The sequence below is a fragment of the Rhipicephalus microplus genome, chromosome X, assembly GCF_043290135.1.
Source record: "Rhipicephalus microplus isolate Deutch F79 chromosome X, USDA_Rmic, whole genome shotgun sequence".
In the NCBI taxonomy this organism is placed as follows: Eukaryota; Metazoa; Arthropoda; class Arachnida; order Ixodida; family Ixodidae; genus Rhipicephalus; species Rhipicephalus microplus.
The window spans coordinates 304,757,701-304,771,480 of NC_134710.1; the positions used below are offsets into that span (position 1 = coordinate 304,757,701).

A 13,780-nucleotide genomic window follows, 5' to 3' on the forward strand; every position below is an offset into this window, starting at 1 on the left:
ATCCAGTTCGTAAGTTGTAGTCTACTATAGACCCATTCCATATTTGTAAAGCGAGGTAGGCGCCGTCGACCCATTGAGGTGTTTGTAGCGCGCGGAAGGCTTCCCATCGCTCTGTGCTCGCAGGCAGCTTTGCAGTTGCTGTGGCAGTTGTCATTTGATCATGGGGGCAAGCTTTGGGCTGGGCCGAGCGTATCACGCGCCGCGGCGTCACTACAAGCGTCTCAGTATGTCCACGGCCCCTACGCCGCTTTACAAACATGGAATAGGACTATAGTCCTATATAAATCTTCTAGTGGTAGTGACTTGAAGGTGGCACCCTTTGCTCTCAATTGTGGTGAATCCCTAACCGTGCAAGTGAATAAATAAATGAATAATATATAAATAAAAATAAATAAAGCAGGACAAATATGGAACAACCTTCATGTGTGTTGCGTGCTCGTTTCGTCATTAATCTTTTGGCACTCCTAAATTTCACCATCCAGCAGTCATCTAATTCATTCAGCATCGAAGGTTGCTTCGATAAGCATTGGGACGTTGGGGTGCGTAATGCTTGTGAAGAGCTGCCTGACAAAATGAGGTCATTGTGAACGTGCATGCGGTTGCCTTTATGCGAACCCAGCCATGTAAGCGTATACACACAGTGAGTGACATGACGAGGTGAATAGCCTATTCAGGAAGACCGGCGTTTCTTGCTCCTCAGTGCTGATTTTCAGTGGGCTTGAAGTCTCGTTTAACCATGCTCGTGCTTTTGTGATATCACAAGCCTGCCTGTAAAACTGGTACTACATATTGTTTCTATCTGGTTTTTTTTTTCATTTCTTTTATCTTTCTGTTTCACCTTTAAAAGTATTGCAAGCCCCACAGAAAGCGGATGCAAACAAATGGTCTTGCGAAAATGACCCCCTCACAACAAAGCCGTAAATGCACGGCTCTGAAGCAAGCACTAAATGGAAGTGTCAGGAATAAGCGATGAGATAGTCGACTAAGGCACCACGCTGCTGAACTCGTTAGTCGCTCCGACGGTCTTTGTTCGATATACTTTGCAGGGCGAAACGACAGTGTACCAGAATCCCACGGAGTGGCTGTGTACAGAATCCCGCGGAGTGGCTCGAACCGCCTCACACGGGCTGTGTTAAAACGTGTTTCCAATGAGCACGGTAGATGAGGGCACAGACCCCGCTGCGAGCTCTCGTTCCCTGCTGTTTCTGACCTGGCCCGGGTGCTGACGCATCCGCACATGCACGGCGACCACGTCAACCCATATATATTCGCTCGACTCCAACAAGCCCTTCTATCCACGCGTTATTGCTGAAAGACTTCATTTGTTCTTTCGTAATAGTACGACGAGAAAAGAGAAAATATGCAGTCAAGATGAATGTTCGCAACCACCTGTCAAGCTGTATACCACGTTTCCACGGGCTACACTGTTGCAACGGTCCGGTGAAATCAACTATGTGAGCTCTGTTTTACGTGGTGAGGACCTACTGCGACTGACGAAAATACCACAAGCCTGACCAAACTTTCTTGGCCTCGACTTTAGGTGTCCAGTTTTAGATTCCTGTAATATCATTCTCAAAGGTGTATGGAGTTATGTCTGCTAAAACCAGCTCGAATTTCGTTCAATAACAGGAAACCACAGTTTTATATAATGTTCTTTGACAGCGTGAGGCCGCGCAGACCACCATAACCCAGAAATTGAGTCTTGAGCACACTAATCCATCCCGATCTTCTACTTGTTCACTCTTTGTTTCTCTCTGTCATTGTTTCTTCCTTCCCTTGAACATAATAAGCTCGAAATGGTACACATAAAGGCTTTAGGTGAGTTTTGGAATAGACTCTCCGAAAAAAGCGCGCCTAAAGTTTCTGAATGTAGTTCGGAAATGGTGGACCACGATGACGCAACGCATAAGCACACCTACGCTTTTTTTTATTCATCCACCCATGTACCTACGCCTGTCCGCCTCCGCTTCGTGAATATGCAAACAACCACACTTTGAGATATGAAAATTTTCGGAGATAACGCTGCATATCGGAACGAGGTGCCCAAAGACGAATATATGCGTAGGCGCATTCTCATAGACTCTGCCTACGCGGCCATGCAATCCGCTGCGGGTGTCGTGGTTTGTAATTTCTAGAGACCAAATAACACGAGGCCTAGGCAGCCAAACTGAGCCGCGCTTGGATGTTTTGGGTGCAAGCGAAGCCGGACAAAACAAAGCACCAAACGCGCGCGCGAACCATATACGTAAACACGAATACCGAGGCGGGTCGCACTGGTAGACCCAGTAACACCGCCCTTTCCGTCGCCGCGCCCGACGTAGTATGTGTAGCAGTCGCGACGGTATCACGAGCCGTGCACGTTGAGCAAATAAAAGCAGCGGTGGTTGGACGTGGTGGCTGGCGCGCTGTAAACGAAATCCGCGGGCGGAGGAGAGCTGCTGAGGCAGCCGCGCAGGCGAGCGAAGAGGAGCTGCGCATCCCGCATGCACTAGACAGGCGGGCAAGGCGGAATCAACAACTCGCTCGGACCAGGAAAGAGGAATCGGGGGCATCCAGTGCCCGTATACCTGTGTACTAGTACGGCCATCGGCGTCCTGAGCCGGCTGCTTCCGCGCCGAGGGCTGCGAGCTATGTAGAATAAGAGAACCCGTTTTCGGAGATGAGGGAGGGGGGAGACGAGAGGCAACAGCCCCCCCCCCCCCTGAGCTCAGCACGTGGTCGCTCCGAAAAGGAAGCACCAGGGGCGGCCGTATAAAAGAAAGACGCAACCGGTGAATAAAGAGCGGCCGCAGCAGAAGGCGCCTTAGACGCAGATCCACCCTGCGGTGGCTCGTGCGCTGTGCAGGGCGGGACACGGACTTGCAGCAATGGAGCACCGAGCGAGCGACCGACCGCCCTGCACAGTGCGGCGACGCATTACCAATCTTGGTGGCTGCGGGCGTCGCCGAGCAACCAGTGTGGCCGATTGCGACGTGGCCGCAGTGCCACGCCATCCCGTACCCAAAATACGTACACAGGTCTCTGAGGAGCATACATTGTCAGCTCTCATGCCATGAATGTGCATTCTCCCTTTCAACACCCTCCTCCTATTTCTTGTTACTGCTTGAACTGATTTGTTTTGTAGGCGTTACAGCTCGAACTGCACCTCGTAAGAATTTGACAAACGATGTACTCGTCGCAACTCAAGGTTACAGCGTTTAAGGTGGAGTTAGACTGAGTCTGGCCGCTCCCAAAGGGCGAATATATAGCTAGATATCTTTATTTCTAGTAAGTTACGGGCGTCCATATCCCAGAGCTCAGACGGCTGATATCCTGGGCCACTCTTTCTTCAATCCGAAGCTCAATGCTCGTATGGGTCGACCGCGTGATGGTAGTCATGGTGCCGAGCCAGCAGCAAGCGACTGCCGTTATTCTGAGCTCGAGCGTAAGATTGAGAGGTCCATCAATGCGTTGGTTCGCATGCGTGCTTCTGCACATGTGCCGTGAGAAGGCTCATGACAAGCACCCTGTTTTGGCGTACATGTGTCGTTCAAGCCCACCGACTGTTATGTGGGGTTTAACGTCCCAAAACCACCATATCATTACGAGAGACGCCGTAGTGGAGGGCTCCGGAAATTTCGACCACCCGGGGTTCTGTTACGTGCACCCAAATCTGAGCACAAAGGCCTACAGCATTTTCCCCTCCATCGAAAATGCAGCCGCCGCAGCCGGGATTCGAACCCGCGACCTGCGGGTCAGCAGCCGAGTGCCTTCACTACCACCGCGGCGGATCATGTGTGCCGGACTGTGAATATTGAAGCCCACGCAAACGGCGTGCTGGCTCCCCACGCAGCACTTAAGAAGCCTCTCCGCAAAAGAAAACTTCCAGCAAGAGTCTGTAGGCCGCCTATACAGCAACGATGGAACACACTCTTTGCTTCTGGCCGCGCTGATGACGTGATATTAGTTTGACCGTAATGCTTTGTTTTTATTTCATACCGTTTTCTAGGTTAAGAGCTTAGTTGGCGCCAGTTTGATCGGGTCACTGGGTGCTTCGACAAACCAATCCAAACGTTCGTTCGTGCGCCAAGGCGTGACCTCACGAACATCAGTTCGGCGAGGATTAATAGGGTCGCCACTCTCGGAGACATTGTCCCCGGCAAAATAACTAGGATTTGCACAAACTACTTTGCTCTAGAGACCAACGAGCATAAGAGCGGCAACGAGGTGATCACCATGAACGTGAACGTACTAAGACGCATTCAGTGATGTCCAGGTCAATCGCTAAACAAGGTAAATACTATCAGACCACTGGCGGCAACAGCGACCGCTTGCTTTTACTCATTTCTTTGACTAATCTATCTGTGTACAATTATATGGTTCGTCGTGCGCTCGCTCACGACAAATGATAGACTAGTGCTGTGTTCGTATGTTTGTATATATATATATATATATATATATATATATATATATTGTGTGTGTGTGTGTCATTCTATAATCATTGTGAAACAATGCATATACTCCCAAATCCCGCGTACATCAACTTTACCAGTCACAAGGGCGGCATACTCCTGAAGTAAGTCGACTGTTTGACCAATCATCGTCAAAGAAGCGTCAAAAACAGACGAAATAAATGAGCGCGGACTAAAATAATCAATAAAAGATTCCGTTTTCGCTACAATAGCCGGAACGTCATTTTTAATGTTCTAAACTTCTTTTTTTTTTATTTTGGTCGGTGCCCGTTTATTTCTTTTATTTTTCAGCGATAATATTATTTGCATGTATAGCTTGACAGGCAAACTTAAGTGAGCTCCCCATATTTCTAGAATTAGACAGCATATACAGTATCCGTCTTCCCAAAGAATCTCGCCGTTATTTAAATGCGGGTACCAACCAAACACACTTCCCCCTTTCATTTTAAACACAATCGCACCAATAACCATGATGCAAAGTAGGCTCTCACAAAATGCGCCATACCTTGATAAAATGCTACAGGTCCAACATCGTACGGCTCGAACCGTTGCTCACATTGCATACGATGATGATGATGATGATGACTGTCTATGTATATGGCTCACACCCACTCTGGAGGATTGGCCGAAAAACGTATTATTTATAATAAATACTGGTCACATTGAATGTGTATTACTAATGAATTATAGAATAATTAGAATAAATTATTGATGCTAGTTTATAAACTTGCGATCAAAACAAACCTTATTCATTAAAAAATTACCGCAGAACAGAGATTGAGGTGGCAATGACCAAATGAAGAGGCTCTTAAGGATACAATATTTGAAATAATATCCACTATAAGGCATTTAAACACTGTTTTGCTTGTTTGTTTGTTTGTTTGTTTGTTTGTATCCTCTAATCCATGGCTCGTACCCACTCTGGGGGATTGGCCAAGAAAACATATAGTCTCATATGAACGGTAACTGCATTATTGCTTACAACGAAAAAAAGAAGGAGGGGGGGGGGGAGTTGTATAGTGAAGACAGTATGTTAAAAAAAAGAAAGAAACCAAAGATTTAGATAGTGAGAAAAAAGAATCAACAACAAAGTAGACACTAATAGCTACAACTTGATTTTAGGAGCCGACCAGACAGCTGGTTTTGCCAAACCCGATTAATTTGGTATGTCACGGATTTATCCAGAATTGAAAATTACTTTTCGACCCGTTTTTTTTTTTTTTGGGGGGGGGGGGGGGGGGGTATCTGTTCACGTGGGCTTTATGTTGAAAAACGTTTAGAGTCTTGAATAAGATTACACACCGGATCGTATGCATCTCTATGGCAATTTCCCAAAGCAGAGGCACCAAAACCTAGAACATTTTCTGTGGTTAAATTTAAACCTAGCTTCGCAAATGGAATATCTAAAAGTCGTTTCCTAATTAATGCATAGTTACACGAACTTCTTCCTCGTCGTCAGCGGCCGTCCGCGTGGTTTCTCTTTTATTTGCAGCGTCCCACCCGCTGGTTGTTTATATATTTAATGAGAACAAATCATGAACCGGTTGCGCCTCTCACTTCTCACGCCTCCTTTAGGTCCTGCCATTAAGTCTTTCATAATTTTACACTATTCAGATGATTCGCCTCTCAGTGGTGATATTCTATACTTTTGTCACAAGGTGCGCTGCTGATCGTCATCGAGCCCGACCAGGATCAAATTTCTCAATAGCGATTGGCTGTTCACTGCAGACGGCGTAAACGAGCCAATCCCGATCGTCCAACCCGGGCGGAATCAGGCCCCACTATGATGAGAAGTAGCTGTGTGAGACCAGTATTAGTGAGGGTTACATCATAGAATAATGCTGCCACATAATTAACGACCACCAAGTGAAATAGCTTAGTAAAATTAAAGCTGTGTTTACAATCCGTTATTTTCTCCATTTTGTTGTTGCTCTTTAATATGGAATCTTTTCCCGAGTTCATTTTTATTTGTGCTCGTCGTAACAGCACTTTCATAAGTATTTCTGCATAAGAAGAGTGTGGACTAGCAGCTATCATAATTATCTCATAGCAGGTAGTCTAACAAGTTATAAATTAGCAAACTCACTCTCAGGCTTTCAATGCGTTTGCTAAATGTGCAGTGGATCACACGTGACACTAAATACGAGTTGAAAATAAAAGTGAAGCAGGTATAAAATAAACGTAGATAGCAGGAAGAATACCTCACGTTGTTATTCCGATATTTGCGGGTTTGTTAGCTGATTTTTGCTTTATGTTTCAGAACGATAAGTTCAGTTTTTTTTTCCTTCGTGTGTGGTGGGGCCCACTTTGAACTAAGTGCATTTGCGAAAGTGCCGATTTCATTTCAAATCTAGTACTCGACCAAAATTAACCGGTCACATCTTTTGTTTCAAACAACGTGCGCTGAAGAAACGAAAAAGCTACGCCGGTAAACAATACACGGTCCGCATCAGTGCCTAATGGCACTTAAGCTGTAGTGATGGATGGCAGCTGTATTAGCGTTTATGAGCAATATACGCACACACGAAAGAAAAAATAAATTAGTGAACAAAAGTTATTATGCAAGAAGATTCTCTCACGCAATCCTTAATAGCCGAAGGAGGGCTGCTGACGGCAGTTTGTCGCAGGGAACGACGAGACACGAGGCCCATTCTGCATTCCGTCTGGGGAGTCAACGGCCCTGTTCGAATACTACACAAACACAAACAGCGCAACCATAAACTTCGTTTTTTTTTCTTCCTGGCGAATGAATCCCGATGGGCGCTGCCAAACAGTTGGTCGAGGACCAAAGCACGTTCCTTCTTGCTTCGGGTGTGCGCCATCTCCCACTTTCAACTTTGAACTCCGCCAGCCTTCGCATCTCGTGCCGCTTTGTGATGAGGCGAGCAGGCGGGCGCGCGGAGATGTTCTCGTTCAAGCGGCGTCTGTCTTCTCTCCCCGACGAACGCTTCCGTCCGGCGCTCGAAGAAAACGCGAATCATAAGTTCGTGATCGCGTGAGTTGAGGGACCGCCGATCCGCGCTTTGAGTGCCGCCGCAGCGCACCCCTAACGCCAAGTGCGGTATATAACCCCTTATTTTACACCTGAGCACACTCGGCGTGCATGCAGGACTGAAATGCGCAAGTTTCGCGCGCGCTATTAAGAGTTTTCTTTTGCCGTAGCTGCGCCTTTATTTTTCTTGTACTTTAATCTTTCCTCTGCGAACCATGCTGCGGGCACCCTGGTCATAAAGAAAAGATCTCGGCGGATGTCCTTCGAGAATGACGCCTGCACGGCGGCCACGTCCGCCTCACGAAGGCAATGCGTGTAAGCGGGACGTCGTCGTAAAGGAGCATTAGACGAGGAACGTGTTGCACTATTCACGGACGTGAGCGCGCCTTATTAGACTGCACTGCGTGGATGAGTGTGCGTACGTGCCCCGGAAGGCCTGCAGGATTCGGCCGCAGCCCCTCGCGCCAGGGGTCGACGCTGACCATGCCTTAAGGATGGGCGAAGCCGCGCGGTAAGGAAAAACAGCCGTTCCAGTGATTCTGTGCGCTTATACGCGAAATCCCCGTTCGTTCAATTTCGCCAACCGAGATATAGTGATTGTGTTCGAAGCCTGTGATATGAGCTGGCTGTATCCAGTACATTTGATAGCGTGTTCCCGATATTGGGATATAGTTGTCATATGCCGGACGTTGCGAAGAGGAGTGCCCGCCAAGCGGCAACAACTATACAAATAACTCTATCGAAATGTTTCTGCGAACACTTCAGTCGTCAGTGTGGTCAAAAGTCCGTTATGCCCGCTGATAGCCTAGCAAATATGCCATCGTGCGGGTAACTGCGATGGTGCGGATTTGTTTCCCGGTCCCGGCAGCCACGTTTCATTCGGGGGCTAATCGCAAGAACAGCTGCGTGTTTATAATTTGGAGCACGTTAAACTACCCCAAGGGGTCAAAATCAATCCGGAGTGCCTCATGCTACCAATCCTGGTTTCTGCTCGAAAAAACACCAGAATTTACCCTAATTCATAAGCAGGAGAAAAATAAAATCACAACGGATAATAACATGGTTTTTATGATGCTTTCAGTGTGTATATTTTTCGAACTGTCGTGAACGCTTCACTCTGTCACTTCAAGGAATGCGATTTCGCATAACCTCAACTAGTTCAGTACTGCCATGCTAGATTAGCAAAGAAAGAGCTTTCAGTTTGGAATCACTGCCTTGGTAAGCCATTAATTGTGCCAGCCCACTTCAAATACTATCAAAAAATACGAATGCACGGGAATTTTCGTTTTCTTTCCTTTTCTTTATTCGCCCCCTTCCTTGTTGTGACACGCTCGTCGTGGCTTGGAACTCGTTATCAGTGGTAGAACAACACGGACACTAAATAACCTCAATGAGTCACGCTTTAACTGTGTCTGGTTTAGAAATAAGATATTCTTTTCTCAGACACCTGCACATGTAACTAGCTTAGAAGCGGCCATAAAGCAATTTGCGTGGTTGTTAAGCTGTTTTACCACCGTGCTGTTACGAAAAGTTTGCTAACGACACCCACTATGGGGTGTCTGCACAGATGGCAACTATGACTCAACTGTCTTCTGTCATAATGATCTCACACGCAGATGACCGCTTTGAATGGGACGTTTTTCCCTCCCTTCGGCTCAGTCGGTCCAGACGCTATTGCTTTCTAATGAACGCGTCCGGCCATATGCGAGCAAAATGCAGGTCATCCGCGCTCGACTCACCTTGTGTGCTGACGATGCACGCGGCCAGGAATGCGACCAGCGGTGTTAACCTGGACCAGGCCCGTGTCGACATCGTGCCATGGCTCTTCGGCTTACGCCACGGCCTGCAACGTGTACAAACACAACGACAGAACCTTTAGAGCGATTTTCACAGAGCTACAAGCTTCATACGGCTGCCTTAATGGCGCGCCTATCGTATGCGTGATACTCTTCCTCACAAGCGGGCCGCGCGCGTCCATGGATAATGATTTCCTGCGGCCGACGCGACGACACGCAGGGCTCCTCATAGTGTATTCAGTAGCGCAAAACGTTCTCCTTTCTGCGATTTCTCCATGGGACTGGCAGAGCGCGCTCTGATGGGCTAGAATGACAGAGCAGATAACTATGGTGTGTCCCCCAGTCTAAATAAGAGGTAAAAAAGAATACCTTGCCAGTAGTCGTCTAAGAAAGTATTTATAGATAGTACAAGACGTAGGTGAGTGAGAATTTATTAGAAGGCAGAGAGGTCGGCCTGAGCTAGTTCGCTCTAGCCTGCTACTCTACACAGGGGATAAGGGAAAGGGGAAAGAAAGAGGGATGAAAATTGATGATGGGGACTAGAAGAGGTGGTGCGTATGTACAGTAGCCACTTAGTATAGTACCCTACAGTCTAGTTTCGAGTCCAGTGCTTTTTATAAAGCCTAGAACAGCCTTTGTAGCAGTTTTTGACACTGTTTGGTCGCTCACTGCTGATAATATGTGGCTTTCACTTAATGGTGTTCGTCCAATGCTTGCCAACGTTGCAGTTAGCATTTCTCTTTGTGCCACGTATAATGCACAGTCACAAAATATGTGAGCTATCGTTTCGCGCACTTGGCAGCGTTCACAATTTGGGCTGTCCGCACGGCCGATTAGGTGGGTGTAGTGACGAGTGAAGGCGACGCCCAGGTGAATTCGGTGCAGTATATTAGCATGACAAGACGTAGGCATTCGTTTAAAGGTAATAAGCATGATCACCCACAATTGCATTTTGATTGAGCCTCTTTTCCACTTCGAACTATGTCACTGACTGCTGACTGTTTGCACTGCTTCACTTCGAGAATTTACGAGAAGGTTCCAAATGGAATGACGATAGTTATAGCGCGAGAACAAAACGATGACACAGAGACAAGAAGGAGACAAAGGACACGTGTCCTTCGTCTCCTTCTTGTCTCTGTGTCGTCGTTTTGTTCTCGCGCTATAACTATCGCCATGCCATACCAACTAGCCCAAGCCGCCACACTTCTAAGTTCCAAATGGAGTAGCTTCAGAGACAACAAAGACGCGCTCTTGAAACTAACTTAGGGTATATAGCATTCTTCTTGTCGTAATTAGCCGTAAAAAAAACCTTGGCTGAAGTGTAAGGGAAACTTTTGGCATCTTCATACATAAGCCAGAAGTTCTTTAGAAAACAATTGTCAGCAAGATGCGCTGCTACTACATGTTATTTTTAATGTATCGTGGTTACTTCGTATTTTCCCCAGGTGGCAAATAAAGAATCTGGCTTTTGTTAACCGCCGTCGCTCTCTGTTGGCCCAATGACATTGCGTCGCAGCTTTTTCTAGAAGCAACGAGCTCCTTTTTTAGGCATTATACTTTTTTCCGACTGCCTGTTCTCGATCAATACAGAAGCGAATTTTTCAAAATTGCACTTTCAGAGATCACATATTTTTTTTTTCGAGGTTCATTCGGTCAACGATGAGCAAATGTGTTTCAAGGCCCAACTGAACAATCAGGCATACTATATGAAAACAATTATTCATAAGTATAACCACTTTTCTTTATGGATACCTCTGCTATTTTTCTATGCTATCGGCCAATTACCGATTTCCGCTTATTCGAATTGATCTTGCGCATCGTCGCGACGGATAAGTAAATATCCGGTCACGAGAGCGGTGGCGTTTGCGTGCATGTATGGGTGGGCAAGCACAGAAACGTGGCGACATTGTATTGGTTCAAAATACACGCCAATTGCACCAGAAGCGTCTCGCGCCTCTTGGAATGAACGCCTACATGTACTTTAAAAAGAATGACTTTTTTTTTTTGTCAGTTTCCATTCATTTCACTCTTTTGCTCACGTTGGCGCGCGTATACAAGCGAAAAAAATCATAATAACGTCTTGGCTGGATAGAGATCTGTGTCATTCTTCATCGCGGAAGCAATTTAAAGAGAACGTTCGGGAGTCGCGCTGGCCCATTTTACGCGGAAATGTGAATAACGAGAGTTGCGAGCTTCATTACAAAGGGCGTCGTTCTCGGGGGCCCGTTACACACGCGCGGCGACTTGAACACGTCTTCCCCGCCCCCCGTTTAAGCCTAAATGAGACTTTTTTGAGCAACATATATATACGAAAGTCCTGGTGCGCAGAACAATCCACTGGTGTGGCACGTGGTACTGTGAGATATACCGGAAGAGCAGGGTAAAAGTAAAAAAGAAAAACAATAGTTGGTGTCTAAAATATGGCGATCATGCCGAGTTTCCGGCTCTATAGCGATTGCTTCCGACCTCTTGCGTTCCAAAAAAAGCACAACGTTCAAAACAGAATTTTTCTTTAAATTCTGCACAACGCCGTCGCTGGGGGTGCAATTTTTATAGTTCGTAGCTGAATGTCTCGCGCTTTGCACTTCGGGTTACACGGGGATGAAGCCATATATAGATAGTGGGTGTGCATGCTATATGCACATCACTAAAAAACTCGTTGAATGACAAAATAAATAACAAATGCCACATATTTAAGCATTAAATTCGTGAAATGATCAACCAGATTTACTAAAAAGAGTACACGTCTCTCGTGAGCCGAAAATACTTCTGTTCTACTATCTAACGTTTCGCTGATGTTCTTGTCTATCCTACCATGAGTGCTCTCATTTTGCTTCCTTCGGTAGCATAACAGTGTGAGCTAATATACAACTGGCCCATCAAGAGCTAAGTTGTGCTATTCTGCAAGGACACAAGGCGGATTAGGGTCAGTTCGCTACTAATTAGTTGCGTATACCTAAGATGAACGGTGTGGCATCAAATTATTTAAGAGTAGTTTTTCTTATACGCGAATAGCAATAAATTTTGTGGGGATGAGGACATTGCCTTTGATATTTTTACGCCAGCGAGGCATCGTGTTTCTGGTACGCTACACACAGAATACGTAATTGATATTGTACGGTCTGTATATAAAGAGAAAAGACTATTGTCCACAATGGGCGGCCACTTTGGTCTTGGTAGCTTCATGGGGAGGATCCAAGTCCCTGGACTCGGGCGGCACCCTCAACCTGCCGTCTTCATTTACCTGTCCAATATCAAATTGTGACTAGCAAACTTTTCTGATCCTGGATATTGATCAGGTGTAGCAACTATTCATAGTGTGGCTGTATATTTGAGAAGTAAGAAAGACATAAACGATTACCGGAAGCATTCGCATAGTTCCCCTTCAAAGGTGGGGGGATTCGTCACAGTGCCCCCACCCCCTATTTAGGTCAATGAATGAGGCAGACTTAGCACCCCCCCTCTTAGGTCACTAAAGGGGGGTGCTAAGTGCTTCCCCCCCCCCCACCGTACGTGCACCTATGAGTGCTAGTCTTGAAGAAAATCCAGTACGGAAAGTGAAATTGCGCTCTATAGAAAACATAAGCCATGCTTTTAAGCCACACACAAATAACTGCAATTCTCGATATTCAATTAGTATGTTACTAATGAAATCAACGCACCTCTGCAAATTAAATTATTTGCGGATGATTGTGTACTGTAAAATAATATTAACTTCCCAGAAGATCAAGTATTTTCAAAGTATTCTTGCATGGTCTAGTCGGTAGAGTATGGAATTAAATGCAATAAAACAATTTATATGTCAATAACTAGCAAGAAATTTAAGATACTGCCGTTCGTCTGCAAACTAGGTTCCGAGCTGCTTACAGAAGTCAGTGAGTATAAGTACCTGGGAATCACAATAACCAACATCCTCATCTTGAATACTCATATTTCTACATATGCAACTCTTCGTTCAATAAACTTTGCATGAGCTAAAACATACACCTGCTAGCACTAGGTTAACGGCTTATACATCACTATTTCAACCTAAACTCGGATATGCCTGATTTGTCACCAAACACCAAGACTAACATTGATATTCTCAAAATGATTCAGCGTAAAGCTGTGAGATTCATCTTTTTCTATATATCGTAATAGCGATTCACCCTCTAGTCTGGCGACACAGCATAGCATTCAACCACCTCAGTTAAGTAGAAAAATCCAGAAACTAAAACTTCTGTTTGCCCTCAAAAATAGTCTTTTAGTTATAAACCCAAGTTATTATTTAGAACCACTTACAGCTCGTAGGACCCAGCATCGTCACGCTGACTCTTTAACACCTTATCGTACAAGAACTAATCCATTCAAATATACCTTATTTCCACGCACCATATTGGAACAACTTACCTTTTTCACGTCTTTCTAAAGCCGATCATTTACAACATGTAATCATATGACATGTGCACTACAGTCACTTTCATGCAATATTTATACATTTATTAATTGGTTATCTCGTGTTCCCTGATCCAAAGTCTAGTAAACTATCACAACTTCTGGAA

At 45.7% G+C, this 13,780-nt stretch overlaps 1 protein-coding gene across 2 annotated transcripts in view; it reads right to left on the minus strand.

Moving 5' to 3' along the window:
- Cad88C (cadherin 88C) overlaps positions 1 to 13,780 on the minus strand; it is a 169,731-nt gene that overhangs the window by 50,882 nt on the left and 105,069 nt on the right. For both annotated transcript variants that reach the window (XM_037413789.2, XM_037413788.2), the window contains exon 2: positions 9,183 to 9,286. In XM_037413789.2, coding sequence (XP_037269686.2) covers positions 9,183 to 9,255 — 73 coding nt within the window. In that variant the 5' untranslated portion in view covers positions 9,256 to 9,286. The remainder of the gene's footprint in view (positions 1 to 9,182; positions 9,287 to 13,780) is intronic.